The sequence below is a fragment of the Paramormyrops kingsleyae genome, chromosome 9 (genome assembly GCF_048594095.1).
Source record: "Paramormyrops kingsleyae isolate MSU_618 chromosome 9, PKINGS_0.4, whole genome shotgun sequence".
NCBI lineage: Eukaryota > Metazoa > Chordata > Actinopteri > Osteoglossiformes > Mormyridae > Paramormyrops > Paramormyrops kingsleyae.
The window spans coordinates 16733455-16757045 of record NC_132805.1 but is presented as its reverse complement, the minus strand read 5'-3'; the positions used below and the strand labels follow the sequence as shown (position 1 = coordinate 16757045).

Here is a 23591-nt window from a genome sequence, read left to right as displayed (position 1 = left end):
TGTTGAGCTATGATTATTGGCTATAGGATGTGCCTACAGATTTCTGTTATTCATAGCTAAGCATTGAATAAACACGAATTTAAGAAAATGTGTAAATTTCAGATCACAAAGATGAGAATACACATGTGGAATTACTTCCATTGTTTTGTATGTATAATAAATCCATCTGCCCATCTACTGTAACTGCTTATCCAATTCAGCATCAGTGTGAGCCTGGACCTCCTCTCAGGAAGCACAGGGTTCCATGTAGGAGCTATCGACTCTTCTCAATGTAACATATTTGACTTTTATAATGTGATGAATCATAGTTTCCCATTTATCATGGACTGCTGGTACATTCATTGCATGCACTTGTTTGCCTATGGGAAGATGAGAGTCCCAGGCTTACAGAACACTTGCAGGGGGGTGGAAAGTATTTTGGAGTAGCGGGTCCCTCTGTTGAAGGCTTCACAGGTAAGCGGCAGCCCGTTTTCCTCTTGGGAGACCGTGTGGGTCAGGTTGGACATGGTCACCATGCCCCCATTACTTCCCTTGAATTGGGACACCAGGTAAGGAAGCTTTAGGCCTGACTACTGGGTTAGCATGTTACCTAAACACAGCACCACCTACTGGTGTGGAAAAGCACCTGCCACAGTAATCGAACAAATAAAGCTTTATGGAAGATATCTATATCTTTTTAAACTGTAATCATCTTATTTTTAGAGTACATTAAGGTGTGGGACACAGAATGTTGCCTCATATCTCAGAGACTGACATTGTGTTGTTCTATGAAAGTATTTGCAGGTATTCTAAAATAACTTTCCTTTTTGTGTAAAAATAAATGACATACAGTTAAATTGTTTGTGCAAATTAGTTTACATCATGGGCACTAAAAGATATATATATTTTTATTTTATTTTATTTTTTTACCACACCCCACTCCCTGTCCCTCTATGGACTGTACATGCAGCTATCTGAGTAGAAAGAGTGTTTTGATCTTGTTAAGGATCGTTGTATAGTGTAGACAAAAACAGCTCACCTCAGTGTACGTGACCACAGTCTGATTGAGCTCGCGAAAGCCCAGCCACCAGCGGATATTAACTGCCGGGTTACTGGACGTTGTGTAGCAGGACAAGGTCACTGTTTTGCCAGCTATTGCCTTGGAAGATCCCAGTACCTTCACCTCTGCTGGCTCAACTGTGAGCAGAAGGAGAGGAGAAGCCAAAGTGTGCGGTTAGAGTGCCTTAGAGGTAAAGACATGCACATTGGGTAACTTAGTGTTCCCCAAACACACTATATCACAATGGCACAAGCAGAGTATCTGTTGTACACAAAACCAAATTCAGATGCTCCTCCACTTACGAACTTTCGACTTACGAACTTTCAGACATACAAACGAAGATGACTGTAAGTCCAAATTATGTTCATTGAGCTCTCGTTTCCTGTCCGCAACATCAATTTTTTTTTTCTGTGTGCCAATTCCACTTAGTACAACTTCTGGCCGATACTCCCGCCACGCAGCATCCTAGTTATTTGTACTTGCATATACCTTTAAAACGACTTACGAACATTTCAAATTACGAACGGCCGTTTGGAACGTATCTCATTCGTAAGTGGAGGAGCGTCTGTACACACACACACACACATATATATATATATATATACACACACACAGTGGTACCTCGGTTCTCGAACTTACTAGAACTCGAATTTCTTGAAAGTCGAACAAACCAGTTTGACCTAGAACTCGGTCTGAATATCAGAAGTCGAACTGTGAATGCTGACCTAATATAAATTGTACGCGCAAGGAAATAAGTCATACTACAATGCAATTCTTACTTGAATGCCTTCTTCACAGACTGGGCGATTAACCGAATAAAGCAGCGCAACATTACAGTAACTAACAATAAATAAACCACTAACTTACGTGTACTATTAGAGCATTTATGTCATTTATTTAAACTTTATTTTACCAGGTAAATTAACTGAAAACCAGTTCTCACTGCTTTACGTGATATTCGGGAGAAATAGCAGATTACGCATTGGAAATGCCTGGGATACAAAGTAAACTCTTCAGCCAATAAGGGCAAAGGTGTGTCGTCACGGAGGCAGTTCCAGTTTGTGCAGCCGGGTGAGAGGTCGCAATGCCTCGAACCGTAATGCATTGCGTCAGGATCAGAATGCGTTGCTTTAAGTCAGCGCTGTAAGCAAGTCGAACACACCCAATGACCGGACTGGGCAAACTGAAACGCGGACTTAATACAGAGGACTAATGACAACAACCAGAAACATCACACGGGGATTCCACACGAGGTTAACGAGGGGGCGTGGCACACGGAAAGAACAGACGATCGGGGCAGGACAGGGGTAATGTTGGGATAAGATCTTTATCGTTTTGGAAGCCATTAAGAAAAAAATGCTCTTCTTGTTTTATCCTGTTCATTTTGTGTTTAAATGCTAAAAAAAAAAAAAAAAAAAAAACATATTTAGGTGTAATTTTGGGGGACCGGGAACCAATTAATTGGTTTTCCATTGTTTCTTATGGGAAAAATTCGATCAAAACTCAAACTTTTTAGTTTGAGAACCGAGGTACCACTCTGTGTGTGTGTGTGTGTGTGTGTGTGTGCGTGTGTGTGTGTGTGTGTGTGTGTGTGAATATATATATATATATAGACATATGTGTAGACCCTAGGAAAAAAGTGGCCATGCAATGCATTAACCATGCAACCATGTATGGTTCCAATAGGAGAAGGTAGGCAGTGGACTCACACAGGACAATAAGTCTGCGGAGCAGCACAAAAGGCTGTGGGGACACCTGGTTGACACTCTCACAGCTGAGCTCGGCGTGGTTATCCTCCGGTTTCACCTGCAGCGTTAGGATGCTGCTAGCCTTGCGAGAGAACGTGTCGACTTCCCAGCTGGTGGATAATACTTCCCCATTCTGGGTGGGGATGATTGAGGGTCAGTATTGGGAGGAACACAAAGCCAGAGAGAAAGAGTGAGGAGCAAAGTTCACGACTGTAACTTCAGACAAAACTGCAAATCTCATCTCAGTTCATTTAATCTGACCCGTAAGTGGTAGTGCATTTAGAAAGAAAGACGCTATCCCAAAAAACACTGCTAGTTACACTGTGGCCAGTTTGGATAGGTTTTGGATAGGTCTTGGATAGGTTTTGGATATATTTGGCACAAGTCATGTGAATAAAATATAGATTTTCCTCCAGATGTGTGGTGATGTTGTGTGACAAAATGTTTCTTATGACCCATAAGTGGTAATGCATTTAGAAAGAAAGACGCTATCCCAAAAAACACTGCTTGTTACACTGTGGCCATTTTGGATTGGCTTCAGATAGGTTTTGGATATGAAAGGCTCCCAGTCGCACCATTTGTTCTTTCCTCTGTAAAACCTGTTCGGCTACATCAAATGACATGAAATTGGGCACACATGTAGAAAACAAGTTAGGGAACCACATATTGAAAATTGGACTTAATCCATCATGTACTTCTTTAAAATATTTGCAAAAATCCAAGACACAAAGACAGATTTTTGTATTTTTCCAGCTGTTTTTGTTATATTCGAATCTCCATAAATTATACACAGTTATTCATTTTGGTTATTGAGCTTCCAATAATCGATTGTAAAGGGGTCAGCTTTGATTTTAGGTATCAGGCATGTGTCTGTGACTTTTACATCTGAAGTTATAAGGTAATTATTCCAAAGAGGGAAGGAATGCCCCCTGCAATGGGTCACTCCAAAGAGTTAATAACCTATGCCTTTCTGAATCTTGATATACTGAACTAATCTCCAGAGGTAACTAAATGTCTTCAAAATCCTAATCCTGCTCAAATACTATCATTGTTATTGAAACATTACCAGCAGCCTAACGCCTGTGAACCATGAAAGAGATGCTTCACCGCATGACAATTCATGCCCTCAGACAATTCGACAAGTCATGGCACGCTCCTTCTTGCTGACCTTCGTCCAGTGCAGCATGGCTAGTGGGTTTCCTCCATGGGAAATGCACACCAGTTTAAGACTGGTCCCAGCTGGCACTGTTTCTGTGTCCAGTCCCTCTAACACTGGAGGCTGAGGGGGGACTGAGAGGCAGATGAAAATTACAGGAAAAACAGAATGAAAAACCAACATGAATAGTCCTGAACATAACTTAATATGTCAGGATGCCATCACTAAATTGCATACATTTAATATGACTCTTGGCAAGCTTTTAATTGAAACACCAAGAGACTCGCCCCCTGCCTGAAGCCCCATATGAACAAATGACAAATATCTGAAGAATAATGCAAGACAAATCCCAGCCAATGAATAAAATATGTACAATAAAACACTTTACAGTGTGGTGGCTATTTTATTGCTGCAATCAGTCAAGGAGGCATCACAATACTGAGGCCAGTGTAACAGACTAGAAAGGCATCAGATGTTATACTCAGCATGCCAGATTAAGAGGATTGCTAAGTGCCCCAGTCCTGCTCTAGGCATGCAAGAAGAGGTGGAGTGAGAGAAAATCCTTACAGTATACATTCATGATGATGGAGGTCTCCAGGGAATGTGATAAGACGGGATGCTTCACTCGACACACCACCTGCCGTCCGTTGTCTGAGCTCTGGGCAACAAACCTGGAAGCAGGATCCTTAGTCAAACCAGCCTCATTTAATAGCCTTAAAGAGCCTTGCCACAGGTCATCTCCATTGCTCACAACATTTCACTATAAAGTTGATAAAGGCTAGATATTTTACCATGAGGATATTTTGCTATCCCTCATGGTGAAAGGTTATATCCTAAGCAGGGCCAGCCTGCTCAATCGGTGACAGGGGCAATCGCTTAGGGGTGCCATGTGATTAAAGGGAGCAAAAGAGTGAGTGAAAAAAATCAGAAAAATTGCCGGTAGTTACATTCCATGACATTGCGGTTATTTACACTAGTTTTAATTTTTCACTGCTTTTCTTGTGAAACAGATGCTAGCTAGCTAGCTAGGAGCTAGATACCCTGTGCTACTGAAATATTTTAAATATAAATTAGCAGAATCTCGCCTAGGGCGCCAGAACACCCAGGGCCGGCCCTGTTCCCAAGCATATATCAATAAAGGTCTGATAAGAAAGTACATCTTAGATTTGGTTATTATATCACTATCCACCCTTCTTCCATAACCAATTAAATGCAGAGTCATGGTGAGTGTAGGGCCTATCCCAGCAAGGTCAGAGCACTGGGTGTGGGACTTCCTGGATGCCCATCCATCACAGGGCACACAGTTACACACACCACAACACTATGAACAAGTGAGACTGGGGCAGGAAAACCACAGCGGTATGATTCAAACCCCAATAAGAACATAAGAAATTTACAAACGAGAGGAAGCCATTCGGCCCATCAAGCTTGTTTGGGGAGAACTTAACTAATAGCTCAGAGTTGTTAAAATCTTATCTAGCTCTGATTTAAAGGAACCCAGGGTTTTAGCTTCCACTACACTAGCAGGAAGACTATTCCATACTCTAACTACACGCTGTGTAAAGAAGTGCTTCCTCAAATTTGTTTTAAAATGTTCTCCCGCTAATTTCCACTTATGGCCACGAGTTCTAGTATTTAGACTAATATTGAAATAGTCATTTGGCTGAACAGCATCCAGACCCGTTAGAATCTTATAGACCTGAATCATATCCCCCCTTAGTCTCCTTTGCTCAAGGCTAAACAGATTCAGTTCCGCTAACCTCTCCTCATAAGACATTCCTCTAAGACCAGGAATCATTCTCGTAGCTCTTCGTTGCACCTTTTCCAAGGCAGCAATGTCCTTCTTGAGGTATGGTGACCAAACCTGCACACAGTATTCTAGGTGGGGTCTTACCAAGGAATTATATAAGTGTAACATCACCTCCCTTGACTTAAACTCCACACATCTAGAGATATAACCCAACATTCTGTTCGCCTTTTTTATTGCTTCCCCACACTGGCGAGAGGGGGACATGGAAGCATCAACATACATACCGAGATCTTTCTCGTAATCAGCTACCTTTATTTCAGTGGAACCCATAAAATATCTGTACTTTATATTTCTGCTCCCTGCATGGATTACCTTGCATTTATCTGTGTTAAATTTCATCTGCCATGTATCAGCCCATTCGCTAATTAAATCCAGATCCCGTTGAAGCCTCTCTGCTGCTAGATCAGTATCTGCTACACCGCCCACCTTGGTGTCGTCTGCAAATTTAACCAGTTTACTGTATGTATTTGTGTCAATATCATTAATGTAAATTAGGAACAACAGAGGTCCTAAAATTGAACCCTGCGGTACCCCACTATGAACGGAGGCCCACTGTGACATTGTGCCTCTAATAACTACTCGATACTTCAATCCATTATGTCACCTACTGAAATGTGATCTTCAGTAAAATTGAATTAATTAAATTATTTGAATAAAAAAATTAGCAATTAATCAATTAAATGGGTAATTTTAATTGACATTTAAGGGGGCCCTATTATGCTTTTCTGTTTTTTCCCTTTCCTTTAGTGTGTTATATAACCTATATAGCCTTATGTGCATGTACATGATCTACAAAGTCTTAAAGCCCAAAGTAATCACCAAAGGGTGTACCTCTCACCACAGAAACCACTCTTCTCTAATCTGCTTGAAACGCCTCGTTAGAATTCCAGCCCTTACTTACGTGACACGGTGAGGAAAAATCATATCATAATCCTTATTGGCTGCCTATCTGTAAGCTTGGCACACTCTCAGAAACCTACAGTCTGCTAAGCAACTTTTCCCAACAAGGGCGGAACATTTAGGGCAAGCTAACCAATCAAACAAGCTGATCAATCAGAGCACAATGGGCTCATTAGGGGTGGGGCTTAAAGCTCTACCAGAGTGTTTCAGACAGAGTTATAGACAGAGTGAATAGAGATGTACAGTATAAGAAAAATGATGTGTTTTTGGAACATCAAAGCATGTAAATCTATTGTAGTAGACCCTAAAAATAAAAATATGAACAGAGAAAATGAGGATAATAAGGCCTCTTTAATAATAAATTGATTAAATTAATTATCGACCTATTTCATAAGCTCCACTTACGAAGACAAGTCAGACATCATAAAATACATGGAATTCAGCTTTAATTTTCCCTTGTAGATTCACTCTAAGTCAGTTATTTTATTCTAGCTTATGCAAGCTCTGAAAAATTTCCTCCTGCACTTTAATGCACTTTGCCTTGGTGTTACAAACTGCTAACTGTGCATGACTTAAGGGAAAAGCATCTTGAATATACCCTGCTAAATTTCCACAAAAATATGCAGTTAGGAAGCTGTAGCATGAAGCAATGAAACGCCCACACACTTCACCATGGCCTCTGTATTCTCCAACTTATTCTCTGAGCCAGACATGGTGACAGAATCTGCTCCAGTCATCTCCACTCCATCTGCTTGGAGAGACACAGAAAGAAAAATGACATGTACTACATATACTCCTCTATGCTAATTTTTCCAAGAATTAATAATATTGCGTTAACCTCTTACTTTGAATGGATCATTCATTTATTTGAAATTTGGATACCTGCTTAAGCAAAGTAATGTTGCTTTAATCTTTGAAAATTAAATGAAAATGAAAACAAATGGCACTGGAAGACATCAGAGACTAGAACAGTGTGTAATGTTTGGAAAAGACTATTTTGTAAACGTTCAGCAATGCCATTAAAATTAGCTCACTTTCGCTAATCTGAAACCATGATGTCGTTACATCCATGACAGAAACAGTGTAAGAATATAAAACAGTGGAATATATGGGATTACGGTTGAGTGGGACAGGCACGTACCCTTGAACAGGGTGACATCAGCAGCTGGCTTGGCATCCTTGGCAGTGCAGGTAACAATATACTCCTGTCCTGCTATCCAAGGTTCCTCTGTGTTAACCTCAATGATGAGCTTGGATGGGGGAACTGTAGTAAGGTACAAAACTCAGCTTAAGATAGATCTCTCAAATTTCTGTAAACAAGGCCTCTTATTGCATGGCCAAAGGCAAGATCCCTAGTAAGGTGCAGCGATGGCCACCAGAGGGGGCCCGTAAGCACCGTTGTAATAATCGAATGAAGTATTCGCGTGTGTTCCAGAGTACTACATACAGTTAATTCTAACACGTCGTGGGGATTAGGGGTGCAGGCTATCTGGAAAAACTTCTAAAAATGTTTTGTTCCCCTTGGTGAGCGAGGCGAAGCACATCAACATTAACAAAACACAAACGTCAAGACAAAAGCATTAACAAATTTCATTTTTAATGTTTAGTGCTTTCTTAATGTATTGCGGTTTTCAAGATGGAAGTACTCCGTGCCAGAGGGGGCAGCATTCAACTCTCGATTTCGTGCTTCAATCTCTACGACAGCTGGTTAGTGTCAACATGCTACAAATTCAGAGAACAGTTACCGGACCTGCTTGTTAAATGGTTTTACATTTAGGTTGTTTATGAACAGAAAAAAACCTAAACGTTATATTCTGAGAGCATTGTCATAAACGGACAAAAAATGAGTATGTTGGTGAACATATAGTTGAACGAATCGTTTCATATCATGGCTGCTTTATTTAACCTATTCCAGAGATATAGGCTTAGATTGATTTTTGTCTTTATTTTGAGATTTGTATTTGGAATAAATAAAGCGTCTATATGTAGGTATGTCACTATCACCAGTTCTGCGCCATAGGGGCTTTGGCAGGCAGCCTCGTTTTCAATTTGGTCGCCATTCCCCAGAGCACCAGGGTATCCCAATAGTTTTTGCCTTTTTGTTGTGTTATTTTTGTGTCTATTAGGGTAACCCGTTCTGATAACGTAAAACACACCTTCAGCCGGGGATTTCCATTCAAAACACGGTCATCTGACTTTCTGATAACTTCGAAATTTCCTCCCGATCTTACCGAAAATTTCACTCATTAAAACCTTCGTTGGGACAATAAAGGTAAGCAGAATTATTCTTCAAACTATGATAATTATATTTCTTAGTTAGTTTATTGTATTTAGGCATATTTTGAGCAAAATTTATCGATCAGCAGTTCACTTTTTTGGATCTGTTAATAAGTGGACGTTAATAAGCCTTAATTGGCGTTACAAAATATCCTATAACTTTCTTGCCATTCATCACAGAAAGAAGTTCTTGGTCTCATTGGAAAGGTCTTATCAAGCCCTTTCTTCTGGTGCTATTTTTTGTGACATACCTACATGTAACCCACATGGTATTTGGAAATTGATTTTATTTTATTTTTTTCTTGGTTCTGTTTTAGTAGGACATGTGTGTTTATATGTACAGACATTTTTTTTTATATATGTAACTATGTGTGTACTTTTATATTCTTTAAACAAATTTTGCCCATTTTTTTTTTGTCTAGTTATTTTTTTTTTAGCTTACCTGGCAATTGCACTTGTTTTAAGTGAAGGAGGCATATTTTTGGTACTATCGCAACAACTCAGATTAGATTTCCAGAAAGCCTTTGATGTTGTCCCCCACAAATGGCTCTTGTTAAAGCTTAAAGCTGCAGGAATTTTAGGAACTGTGGCAGCTTGGATCAAAAACTGGCTAACTGATAGGAAGCAGCGAGTAGTTATTAGAGGCACTATGTCACAGTGGGCATCCGTTTATAGTGGGGTACCGCAGGGTTCAATTTTAGGACCACTATTGTTCCTAATTTACATTAATGATATTGACACGAATACATACAGTAAACTGGTTAAATTTGCAGACGACACTAAGGTGGGCGGGGTAGCAGATACTAATCTAGCAGCAGAGAGGCTTCAACGGGATCTGGATTTAATTAGCGAATGGGCTGATACTTGGCAGATGAAATTTAACACAGATAAATGTAAGGTAATCCATGCAGGGAGCAGAAATATACAGTACAGATATTTTATGGGTTCCACTGAAATAAAGGTAGCTGATTACGAGAAAGATCTCGGTATGTATGTTGATGCTTCCATGTCCCACTCTCGCCAATGTGGGGAAGCAATAAAAAAGGCGAACAGAATGTTGGGTTATATCTCTAGATGTGTGGAGTTTAAGTCAAGGGAGGTGATGTTACACTTATATAATTCCTTGGTAAGACCCCACCTAGAATACTGTGTGCAGGTTTGGTCACCATACCTCAAGAAGGACATTGCTGCCTTGGAAAAGGTGCAACAAAGAGCTACGAGAATGATTCCTGGTCTTAGAGGAATGTCTTATGAGGAGAGGTTAGCGGAACTGAATCTGTTCAGCCTTGAGCAAAGGAGACTAAGGGGGGATATGATTCAGGTCTATAAGATTCTAACGGGTCTGGATGCTGTTCAGCCAAATGACTATTTCAATATTAGTCTAAATACTAGAACTCGTGGCCATAAGTGGAAATTAGCGGGAGAACATTTTAAAACAAATTTGAGGAAGCATTTCTTTACACAGCGTGTAGTCAGAGTATGGAATAGTCTTCCTGCTATTGTAGTGGAAGCTAAAACCATGGGTTCCTTTAAATCAGAGCTAGATAAGATTTTAACAACTCTGAGCTATTAGCTAAGTTCTCCCCAAACGAGCTTGATGGGCCGAATGGCCTCCTCTCGTTTGTAAATTTCTTATGTTCTTATGTAACGTATGCTCTGCATCATTACGCTCTGCGTAGGTTGGCAAACTGTTTTACAAGTCGCCTTGAGCGAGCGGGGTATAGACAGAGCTGAGCATTGCTGCTGACATTTGTGGCGCCTATAATATCTCGCTATCAAAATCTGCCTCTCTTGCCAGTCTCCTTTGCCAGGACAAGCGGCCGAGGAAAAACAACTACGTCGCCATTTCGCCTCTCCCTTCTTGCCGAAGGACACCAAGAGCGCCAGTCTCCATTTTTTTATTTTTTTCTCGGACGGGACAATGAGGAGCTGGCCAGAATTTTTTTTCTTTATATTTCACACTTGGATGCCCAGTGAAGATTATAAATATATATGTATATTTTTGATTTATCAAATAATTTTTTTTTCTTTGGACTCTATTGAAATAATATACACTTTTGTTATTGGTTTATATACTGGGATTTTATGTTAAATTGACTGGCTAGTTGAAATGTTATATAAAATGGCTTTGAAGTAAGGCATATCGTGTCCACATCACATTTCTTTCAAAACCCCAGTGATTGGACTCAGACTATATAACAAGATTGAAGGACCTGGTACCCTACCCCTGTTTTATATATATATTTTGGTTCAATAGAATTAGGGGTTACAGAAAGTGACGCCCGAACAGGGACTCGATGTGTCTTACTTTATAGCATATAATTTATTTTGTTACTGTAGATAGCCATAGATGTCTGTAAGGTGTATGGGTATGATCCTGAACGGACAGTAGTGCTTAAGGGACCCAGTGAATGTATCACCCTTGCAAAGGTGCAGGAGGCTTTCGCATCGCTTGATGACGTTGAGAAAATTGTTTTACTTGAAAATGAACCTAATACTGCTCTTTGCCAGTTTAGTTTTGGGGTGACTCCAATGCTACTAGATGAGGAGCATTTTGCGGAGGATGGATCTCGCTGGGAAGTGTTTCAGGTAGACAAATATCAACAGGAATTGGTAAGTGGGAGCCCACTTGGTAAGGGAATAGTGCCCCTTGCACATGCTATCAATGACATGACAGTCGCTTTTAAGGAACAGATGTCTGAGTTAGCTAATGCATATGGTATCAGCACTACCTCAGTAGAGCAGGGAGCTTTAAGTTGTATCTATGGGGAAAGGCCTAGTAACCCGGTTCCCATGGCATCCACGCCAGCCCCTGGGGTTAAAGCTAAATCGCCCCTCAGCCCCCAATTACCAGGTGGAATTGGTGATAATGTGGATGGCCCTATTGGGGCCACCACTAATGATGGTTTACTGACCATACCCATATCTGCAGAAGCCCATCGGGTTGTTGTTGACCATATAGTGAAAAGTGAAGCACGTGCATGTGCTCCCACGATGCGTGAGCTGCGTCTGTTCTCTGGGAACTATCCGAAACCGCAGTCTGAAGCAGATTTTAATACCTGGAGACTGCGTGCTTATCAGGTATTGAACGACCGTAGTATTTCTGAAGCAATACAATGTCGGACAATCTTAGACAGCCTGCTCTCCCCAGCACTGGAGGTAGCTTTCAGAATTGAACCCAGTGAGACTCCTAGTGCTTATATCCAGGAGTTAGATAGAGCATATGGTAGTGTTACACGAGGAGATGAATTATATATTCAGTTTATTGAAACTCACCAGAACCATGGTGAAAAGGCATCAGACTATTTGCGCCGCCTCCAAGCTCTTCTGCAGGTGGTTGTGGAGAGAAGGGGAGTAGCCAAGCAGGATGCTGAGACGCAGTTAATGAAGCAATTTATACGAGGTTGCTGGGAGGATCAGTTATTGGCTGCCTTGCGCTTGAAAGAAAATTGTGACAATCCCTTTCAGGGGCCTCCCTCATTCTCAGAGTTGTTGTATAGAATCAGGGCATATGAGGAGGAAGTTCGTTTGAAAGAGATGAGAAAGAGGCGTCATTTAGGTAATGGCTCGGTTAGGGCACACGTTAAAACCCAGGCAGCGATTAAGTCTGAAGTGGTCAACAGTGACTTAGCTGATACAGAAAATTCATTTAAAGAGAGATTGGAGGCAAAGATCCAGTATTTAGAGGCAGAGCTTAGGAGAACTACTGCTGCAGTAGAACATCGGAATGAAAAGAAAAGGGAGGTTGGGCTGAAGCCCACTAGAGTTATTGGAACTACCCCAGTCAGAGCAGCGATTGAAACAATTAAGAGTAGACCAAGGAGGTTCTGTTACAATTGTGGGGAGGATTCCCATATCCTGCCTAATTGTTCTAACTCAACTAATGCGGAGTTGGTACAGGTGAGATTGTGTGAACGTCACCAAGGTACTCAAGATCAGGCAAATTTAGTCTCAAAGCCGCCTTTAAACTATTGAGAGCTCCTGCCATGGAACAGGCAGGAGCTCATACCTTAGCCAGTTCCACTCTGTCAGATCATTGCCCCAGCAATCATCCTCCCAGCAGAGGGGATATTGCAAGGATTCCCGACGGCCTTGTAGGGGAGTCATGTGAAGGAGTATCTTGGTTGGATAGTATCCAGTGTCCTTGTTTAATGGACACAGGATCACAAGTGAGTATTTTGTGCCATTCTTTCTACTGCCAGTATTTATCCCATAGAGAGCTGTTCTCTATTGATGATTTACTACACATTGAGGGAGCAGCTGGGCAAAGTGTGCCATACTTAGGTTATATTGAGGTGGAAGTGAACTTCTCACAAACCACATGTGGAACAGGCCGACGGTTTAGTGCCTTAGTGTTAGTGAGTCCTGATCAGACTTACTGTATAGTGAGAAGGTACCCTTTCTTGTAGGCACAAATATTTTGCGTCAGTTGATTCAGGATTGTAGAAAGAAGGGGGGCCAGCGCTTCTTAATGTCTCTGCCCATTCATACTAACTGGGCCATGGTCTATTCAGAGTATAGTAGACAGTCCAAGTATAAAGAGCAGGCTAAGAAAAATAATGTTTTGAGGGTGACACTGAGTGGAAAGCTTCCAGTATGTGTAAAGAATGGGGAGTCGAAGGTCCTGAAAGGCATGTGTCATATGAAGCATGGAGTAGTTGCATGCCGGGCCCTTGTGAGTGGTTTGGAGGAAAGCCCTATTCCAGGTGGGTTTGTGGTGTATGATCAGATAGTAGATATGAATGATAGGTCTTGTAATGCACTTAAACTAGTGGTTAAAAATGTGTCCCAGCACGATATAACTTTGCGGCCAAAGGCTGTCATTGCGGAATGTTCTCTGCTTGACTGGGTGGTACCTGTCTCATCCATTACTGATGCGGAATCACGAACTGCGGCGCTACAAGGTGCGCATTTGCATCTGGTCTCCTCTCATGAGGATGTCAGCTCTAAAACTGATGTGGTGAATTTGGATTTTGGAGATAGTCCTATACCAGTTGAATTGAGAGGCCACATAGAGAACAGGATTCGAAAAGAGGTGTCAAACGCATTTGCTAGGCATGATCTAGATATCGGACACATGACTGGTGTCACTCATCACATTGAGCTAGAACCTCACCTTCCCTTTAAGGAACGAACCAGACGGGTTTCCCCTGCTGATTTTAATGACTTACGGAAACATTTGCATGACCTATTAACGGCAGGAGTGATAGAAGAATCTACTAGCCCTTACGCCTCACCTGTAGTGCTAGTCCGAAAGAAGAATGGAGATCTTAGGATGGTGGTAGATTACCGGAAGCTGAATGGTTTCACCAAGAAGGATGCATACCCACTACCTCGTATTGAGGAAACGTTTACTTTGCTGTCAGGGTCTAAATGGTTTAGTGTCTTGGACCTCAAAAGTGGGTACTACCAACTGGATGTGGAACCTTCAGATAGACATAAAACCGCGTTCACCACCCCTTTTGGAAACTGGCAGTTTCGTAAGTTACCTCAAGGGCTAACAAACTCTCCAGCTTCTTTTCAGAGGACTATGGAGAAAGTAATGGCAGGCATAAATCTCCAGGAGGTAATTGCGTTTCTGGATGACTTGATAATTTTTTCGAGTACATTGGAGGAGCATGAGGAGAGGCTAATGAGAGTTCTAAAACGTATCACAGATTTTGGCCTCAAATTATCTCCATCCAAATGTAAATTTTTCCAGACCTCGGTAAAATACCTTGGTCATGTTATTTCAGAGCACGGTATTCAACCTGATCCTGATAAAGTATCTGCCATTAGGGAGTGGCCTCAGCCACGGACGGTCAGAGACCTTAGGTCTTTCCTGGGGTTTTCAGGTTATTACCATAGATTTGTACATGACTACTCACGCATTGTCAGTCCTTTGAATGAGCTGCTGAAAGGAGAGTTCTCTACCCGTCGTAGTGGCAGTAAGTATGCTCCCCGCTCTAAGTCACAATTTTTAGGTGAATGCTGGACTGAGGAGTGTCAGAAGGCTTTTGAGCTTGTTATTGAGAAGCTCACAGCAGCCCCCATACTGGGTTTCACAGATTGGCGGCTTCCTTATATTCTGCACACTGATGCCAGCACCACAGGTTTGGGTGCGGTGCTTTATCAGATCCAAGATGGCCAGACCAGAGTAGTGGCGTATGCTAGTCGTGGACTTTCTAAGTCAGAAAGAAATTATCCGGCTCACAAGTTGGAATTTCTCGCGCTTAAGTGGGCGGTCTGCGAAAAATTCCACGATTACTTGTATGGTGCCATCTTCAAAGTGTTGACGGATAATAATCCATTAACTTATGTATTGACCAGCGCCAAATTGGACGCCACCAGTCATAGATGGCTTGCTGCTCTATCTGCATATAAATTTGACATCCACTATAAATCGGGCACGCGCAATGGGGATGCTGATGGTCTCTCACGGCGGCCGCACACACCACCTTTGGAGGAGGAGGTGGACGAGATAGATAAGAGAATAGCCAGCATGCTTGATCGTGCTAAGCTAGTCCCTGATGAGTGTAACGTTTTGGATAGCAATGCAGTGAGCACTTTATGTGCGAGTCACATGGTTAGGGCTCTTGTGGTGTCTGAAGGTGGAGACGAGACGATAGCAGAGAATTTCATCCCGGCTGTAGAGACACTGCTCTGTGATGACAGTGCGGTTCCGGAGGACCTGGAGGAGCCAGTATTATGGCCTGGACAGCCTACATTGCTTGGGTTTTCCAGCAAAGATTGGCAGAAGTTGCAGGGAGAAGATGCTAGTCTGGCACTCGTACAGCTTTTGACTCTGGATTCCCATGTATTGGATAAAACGTGTGAGCAACCAGATGTACTTTTGTTTCTGAGGGAGAGATCCAGGTTAGAACTCATAGACGGGGTGTTATATCGCAGAGTGCGCAATCATATAGGTGAGGATTCTCATCAGCTGGTTGTGCCTCAGAGTCAAAGAGAGAGAGCATTTAGGGGTGTGCATGATGAAGTGGGGCATATGGGCATTGAGAGGACAGTGGAGTTGGCAAGGGCCAGATTTTATTGGCCTAAAATGATGCGGTATATAGAAGCAAAGTGTAGGGCGTGTGAGCGATGTGTAAGACGCAAAAGCAAAGTTCAAAAGGCAGCTAAACTCGTGAATATCAATGTCAGAAGCCCTCTTGAACTTCTGTGTATGGATTTCTTGTCATTGGAACCTGATACAAAAGACACTAGGCATATCTTAGTCATAACTGACCATTTCACCAAGTACGCCCAAGCATACCCAACCCGAGATCAAACGGCTAGAACGGTGGCTGCAGTACTGTGGGAGAATTTCATTTGCCATTATGGATTTCCATGCCGTTTACATAGTGACCAGGGGGCGTGCTTTGAGGCAGAGGTGATAGCAGAATTGTGTAAGTTAGCAGGCATTGTTAAATCACGCACTACACCTTACCACCCCAGGGGCAACCCAGTAGAAAGGTTTAACCGGACTCTACTTGATTTGTTAGGGACTTTGGAGGAAAAGAAAAAAGAAGACTTTAGTCTTGAAAGAGATGAGGGATATTATTAGCCAACCTTTGACTTTAATATTCCAGAAATCGTTATCTGCGGGTGTGGTACCATCAGATTGGAAGCATGCTAATATAACACCCATATTCAAAAAAGGGGATAGAAGTAATCCAGCAAACTATAGGCCAATCAGTTTAACTAGCATTACTGGAAAAATAATGGAAGCTATAATTCAAGTGAAAATGGTAGATTACCTAGATGCAAATAACATTATAAAGGATAGCCAACATGGATTTAGGAGAGGTAGATCCTGCTTAACGAATCTGCTTGAGTTCTTTGAGGAAGCTACAAGTGAAATTGATCACAAAAAGGCCTATGATGTGATTTACTTAGATTTCCAGAAAGCCTTTGATGTTGTCCCCCACAAACGGCTCTTGTTAAAGCTTAAAGCTGCAGGAATTTTAGGAACTGTGGCAGCTTGGATCAAAAACTGGCTAACTGATAGGAAGCAGCGAGTAGTTATTAGAGGCACTATGTCACAGTGGGCCTCCGTTTATAGTGGGGTACCGCAGGGTTCAATTTTAGGACCACTATTGTTCCTAATTTACATTAATGATATTGACACGAATACATACAGTAAACTGGTTAAATTTGCAGACGACACTAAGGTGGGCGGGGTAGCAGATACTAATCAAGCAGCAGAGAGGCTTCAACGGGATCTGGATTTAATTAGCGAATGGGCTGATACTTGGCAGATGAAATTTAACACAGATAAATGTAAGGTAATCCATGCAGGGAGCAGAAATATACAGTACAGATATTTTATGGGTTCCACTGAAATAAAGGTAGCTGATTACGAGAAAGATCTCGGTATGTATGTTGATGCTTCCATGTCCCACTCTCGCCAATGTGGGGAAGCAATAAAAAAGGCGAACAGAATGTTGGGTTATATCTCTAGATGTGTGGAGTTTAAGTCAAGGGAGGTGATGTTACACTTATATAATTCCTTGGTAAGACCCCACCTAGAATACTGTGTGCAGGTTTGGTCACCATACCTCAAGAAGGACATTGCTGCCTTAGAAAAGGTGCAACGAAGAGCTACGAGAATGATTCCTGGTCTTAGAGGAATGTCTTACGAGGAGAGGTTAGCGGAACTGAATCTGTTCAGCCTTGAGCAAAGGAGACTAAGGGGGGATATGATTCAGGTCTATAAGATTCTAACGGGTCTGGATGCTGTTCAGCCAAATGACTATTTCAATATTAGTCTAAATACTAGAACTCGTGGCCATAAGTGGAAATTAGCGGGAGAACATTTTAAAACAAATTTGAGGAAGCACTTCTTTACACAGCGTGTAGTCAGAGTATGGAATAGTCTTCCTGCTATTGTAGTGGAAGCTAAAACCATGGGTTCCTTTAAATCAGAGCTAGATAAGATTTTAACAACTCTGAGATATTAGCTAAGTTCTCCCCAAACGAGCTTGATGGGCCGAATGGCCTCCTCTCGTTTGTAAATTTCTTATGTTCTTATGTTCTTAAGAATGGAGGAAGTATGTAAGGCCGTTGGTGCATGCCTATAATTGCACAAAGAATGATGTTACGGGTGAGGCACCGTTCCTTCTAATGTTCGGACAACAACCCCGACTTCCAATTGACTTATGTTTTGGGATTAGTCCCCGTGGTCATGATTCTAAAACACACTCGCACTATGTGCGTGACCTTAAAAGCAGACTTAAGTATGCGTATAACTTAGCCTCAAAGAATGCAGAAAAACGTCAGAATCTGAACAAAAAACGGTGGGATTCTAAAGTAACGGCTATGCCCTTAGATGTTGGCGATAGGGTTCTTGTCAGACACAGGGCATGTTCCGATTACTCAGATTTCCACACGAGGCAATGATGAGTCTGGGCTAGAGTGTACACTCATGTCAGATGCAGAAAAACAGTCTGTGATGCAGAACGAGTCAAGATCACTGGGAGGTAGTGAGCCATTTATCGAAACTTCCTTAAATCCAGAAGCTCCTGAATTTTTATCTAGTTATGAGTTCGATGGAGAAACTAATGGGAGTTCTACCCCAGCACAAGGTAGGCCTCAAAGGAGACGGATCCCCCCAGCTTACCTAAGTGACTACCAAGTGGGCTCCTACATAGGTTGTAGACCTCAGATTGTTAACTTGCCAGTTAATAGCATGGTAATTCATGAGTGCTTAATCTCCTTGCATAAGCAAATTTTGGAATTATTGCAGTTCTGGACAGGATAATATGACAGGGATGTCATATTTTTTGAGTGGGGGGAGGATATAACCCACATGGTATTTGGAAATTGATTTTATTTAATTTTTTTCTTGGTTCTGTTTTAGTAGGACATGTGTGTTTATATGTACAGACATGTTTATATATACTGTATATCCTGCCATTGCGGCAGGATTACTCTGGTATACTTTAGCACACAATGTTACTGGATCGAGTAATTTCTCTCGATTCCAACCAGGAGAACATTTTAAAACAAATTTGAGGAAGCACTTCTTTACACAGCGTGTAGTTAGAGTATGGAATAGTCTTCCTGCTAGTGTAGTGGAAGCTAAAACCATGGGTTCCTTTAAATCAGAGCTAGATAAGATTTTAACAACTCTGAGCTATTAGTTAAGTTCTCCCCAAACGAGCTTGATGGGCCAAATGGCCCAAAATTTCTTATGTTCTTATATATGTGATTTGTGTCTGTGCGTTATACCTATCCAAAGTTACAAGCCTGAGATTAATGGGTGTGAAAAATCAACGCATTTTCCGTTTATCGGGTTCTACGGGTTAACACACATGTAAAAACATGTAAAACACATCTAAAAAATAGATCTCACCACATGTGAGACAACAATATTCCTGGCCTTTTCCCTCCATGAAAATCCCAGTGAGTTGCAAACTGAATGGAGGTACATCTCCCAAAAGCATAGCTACTAACTTGTCATGGCATCAAAACGTTCAAACTCCCCCCCCCCCCCCATAGGGGGTGTTTATTGAGGTAAACACAGTGCTTCAAGTGGGCCGGAACGCAGCGGAACGCAGTTCTGGAACTTCTGTATTTTCGTCTTTTGGGTTCCGCTACTTTTTTCTGCATTCTGGTACTTACTGAAACTGATCTGACGCAGCGACAGTGGCCCGAGAATAGACAATATCACAAGACCGATAAAAGACTACATTACCCACGAGCCACGACAATGCCCTATCATATGCATCCACTGAGTGTCAACCAATCACATCAGCTTTAGCCCTAGTCTATTGTTAGGCCTACAAGTATCACACTGGTCTGGTTCATGTTGTTTTAATGGTTTTTCAGTATTCCATTTGTGAATCAGAAAAAAGTAGCCTATGCCTATAGGTTATTGCTTGGAAGAATGATTAAATTAAAATAGTTTTTGAACCAACACATCCTAAAGACTTTTTTTTTTTTTTCACCGCACAAATGTCAAATGTTGGAAAATTAGAGTTCCTGCACTTATTTTTTCCCACTTCAAGCACTGGGTAAACAGGATGGGTACGCATAAGCTACTATGGCTGAACAGGGAGGCCAAGACTGGGAGACACTAATATACCTGACTAAAAATGGGGCAAACACATGGCAGCTGTGACGGGTTAACAGGAGGGCAAGAGGTAAGACTAAAGAGCCCCATGCTTGGCTTGTTTAGAGCCATGGCTGAGAGGAAACGTGGCAATCAGACAGGCGGAGTGGGATGGATGTGACACTAACTACGTTAGCAACTTACATAGTTGGAACCATGCAACAGAATGGCTCCAACTATGTAAGGTGCCAAACAGAGCTTTTGTGAATTGCACCCTGGGTTGATTGTAGCTGTGATTTTTGCGTTCTGTGCAACATCATGACCGAACCTTTCACGTTGCTTAGAACCAAGAAGTATTTTTGTCTCTGAGAATCTTTAACAGAGCCCTAATTTTATTACACAACAAATCGATATAAACAGGATTGTGTCATCCTATATCTTATTTTAAAAATATATCGGTATGCCACCCAGCCCTAATGGTCCATCTTGTACACAACCTTGATCATCTGGTCGAATATCCCTCCCTGTGGCGTGGAGCACTTCCATTGTGAAAACCGCAACACACTAAGAAAACACAACACATTAAAAAAGTACAACGCATTAAAAAAATATTTAAAAAAATTGTCTTGATGGTTTTGTGTCATCTAAGGGAACAAACAACAAAAATGGCGCTACGCTTAGAATCAGAAAGCTATTGATTGCTACAACATAACAGTTAACAACTGCAAACCATCATATTTTGAAATTACAAAACTACTTGTGCTATGGGGCAGCAGGTTTGTTTTTAAACAACCACAGAGCTCATCTAATATCACAAGAATAGTTTGTATGGATGGTCACAGTGACCTAAAGAATGACTTTATTTCCTTTGTGGTGTTAATGAACTCCTTCATCGATGCTCTGATATCCAAATTGTTCAAGATATAATCATAAAGTCATCTTTGACCCATTGTGAGATAATTAACATAACTATGTTTTTCTTTTATGAAAATTATAGGCATGGGCACGTTGCTGAACAGTAATCTGACACTGCATTACTACCAACAACCAGGTGGGCTGAGTACTGAAGTACCCTCAGCACCCTACTTCCAGCGCTACTAATCAAAACCATAAACAAAGATAGATATAATATCGAATCGGAAGGTTTGATAATCCCTACCATTAATGCCTGTGCAGATTGTGGCAGACTTCACATTCGTGTTTCTGTCACCAAACCAAAATAATTATAGAAGTTGTTTGTATAGCAATGTGGAATACCAGCTATAATGTAGTACTGCTTCCACTACAATTGATCACAATAAATCAAAATTTATTGTACAAAACATAAAAATAAAAGCAGTAAAGTCATATTTTACTCATTAGATTTGTCTCTGTGTTGTTACATCTACTGTAGTTAACTTGGACTTGAGTAGACTTGACTTGGGATGGCAACAGCCTTCTGAAAACTTCCAGGTCTGCACCCCCCCGCTCAAAAAAAACACCTACAGACAATCACATGTGTGTTAGAGAGGTATGTGATCTTGCTCCCTCAGTCTCAGTCTGTGTTCGGTCATTAAAGCCATTCTTCTGTGAGTGCTGCACGTCGGGGCTACACAGTACTGTCCTGCATCTACTTGGCTTGGCAGTTTTTCTTTGACTGGAGTACTCAAGGACTTCTTTGGTGATGGGCTGACTTAACTTGAAGCATGTATTTGCTTTTGCCAATCCGGAAAATGCTTTCAGATTTACAGACTTCAGCAGACACTAGTGAACCATACACTCAACTCTGACTTGGCTAGGCTTTACAGGATGTGGGCTGATGATCTTTTGTTGAAAGACTCAGTGTATCTAAAAGACTAACCTGGGAATTTCTTTGTTTATTCTATACCTTTCAGAGTTTTTCGGTTCATTACCATTTGTGAATTCCTTTTGTTTGGTGGGTTTCCACAAATGTTCTTGGAAACAGTGCTATAAAGTCTTAAACATTGCTTTCACTAAGCCCGATACTCTACGAGTACCACTAGGGGGAGATGTTGTCATACTCAGCCAGCAGTGTTAGTTATTTCTTCACAGAGATGAAAATGATGCAGCTCAGGCTTAAAACTGATTTAGAGGAAGCAATTGGATCTCTCTGGATTGTCACTGCAGAACCCAAGGCAGATATAATAGGAAGCATTTCTTCTTAAACCATTAACTTTGTCATGCAGTTATTGACAGCCAGTGCATTTTCAATGGAGTCATCAGCTGCATGTCTCCAGACAATATTATATATTATGGACTGCATCACTTGGCACAGAGGAAGTCTGCCAAAACCACAAAAATTCACCAAAATAAGAAATAATGATACAGTTGCACTTCTCCCCTTTCAAAAGCATCCTGCTTCTTTTCAATTTTTTTTCCTTTTTGTCTTGGTGTACCACTAACTTAAATAACCCTACTCTCTTTGCCCCCTTTCATTCATCTCCCCACCCCCTATCTCCCCAACCATTTTCTTAAAAATGTTACCCTGCGTTTGTACCAACCTCTCCATTTCTCAGTCTGTCTCAGGCTCCTTCCATCCTGCCTCCTCTCTCTTCTCACCCCCCCCCCCCACACACACACACACTCATTGTAGTTGAGCTCTGCAGAATAACAGTGCGGGCTGTACAGCTACTCAGGTTGGCAAGCAGAGGCCCACAAATAAGAGGTGTTCTGGTGAGCCGTGGGAGAGGCGTATAATCCCACCTGAGCCCCTCACCTCATGGACTTAGACACCCAAACCCTACAGCAGCCATTCAGGTGACAGACAGACAGTGAAATGCAGCAGTGGGTTCATCAGACAAACACAGAGGAGTGGGTGGGTAGGGCTGAGGAGAGAGAGAGAGGATATTTGTAAACACAAACAGCCCATAAGCGATGAAAAACAACTGATGTGATGTGTAAATACAGATGGAAGTTAAAAAGCAAATAGCCAGAGCAGCTGCTGTTTAATCAACACACTTCAGCAACAACACATACACCACATATATGCAGCCACATCACTCGTCAAATGGACACATTTGTTGAAAAGAATATATAATATTAATGCATAGAAGGCCACAATTAAGCACATTTCAGAGAGTATGAGGGGAAAAAAACAAATGCAGATACACAAAGTGCAAAAAACCAAGAAACACTCAGACAAGAATACACTGGCATATGGATGAACAAAGACACACACGCTTATACTCTGGCGTCAGCATCTGAGGGCTCAGGTGGGAAGCAGAGAGCCAGTGAATAAGGCACCTTTCTCTGATTCCTGTATTTCCCCAGTGCAGAACAGGGGAGGGGGCAGGTGTTTGCCAATGAAATACAGCTGTACTCATCTCCCATCTCCCATTTGGACATCATCAACTCTCAATAGCTTAACTACTCTTTGTCGACCTTAGATGACAGTTTCTGCTTTAGTAAAGAGAGTCGTGACTGAAGCGACAGCTCAGTGGCTATAGGGTATCTCATTTTGATTATCGTGCCAATAAGGAGTTTCCCTTCCAATGGGCTGCAGCTTGGTTTTATTGCTTTCACACTAGGATTCTCCAGTTAGGATTCTCAGAGAGTTTCCTTATGTGATGTAACTCCTACAACTTCCTATAGCTTTTATATTAATCAAATATTTATGAGGTCCCCAAAAA

The 23591-nt window shown here is 41.6% G+C and overlaps 1 protein-coding gene across 8 annotated transcripts in view; it reads right to left on the bottom strand.

Moving 5' to 3' along the window:
* Window positions 1-23591, bottom strand: part of nphs1 (NPHS1 adhesion molecule, nephrin) — a 49598-nt gene that overhangs the window by 17423 nt on the left and 8584 nt on the right. For 5 of the 8 annotated variants that reach the window (XR_011992999.1, XR_011993000.1, XM_072716460.1 and 2 more), the window contains 7 exons: window positions 7795-7917; window positions 7320-7404; window positions 4511-4614; window positions 3956-4077; window positions 2749-2920; window positions 1019-1176; window positions 389-530 (listed from right to left, as the gene is read on the bottom strand). Coding sequence is in view for 6 of the 8 variants with exons in the window: in XM_072716460.1 (XP_072572561.1) it covers window positions 389-530; window positions 1019-1176; window positions 2749-2920; window positions 3956-4077; window positions 4511-4614; window positions 7320-7404; window positions 7795-7917 (906 nt within the window). In the remaining 2 variants the exon portion in view is untranslated. Of the gene's footprint in view, window positions 1-388; window positions 531-1018; window positions 1177-2748; window positions 2921-3955; window positions 4078-4510; window positions 4615-5703; window positions 5757-7319; window positions 7405-7794; window positions 7918-23591 lie in introns of those variants that run through there. The other 3 variants (XM_072716461.1, XM_072716463.1, XM_072716464.1) reach the window with 3 other exon arrangements.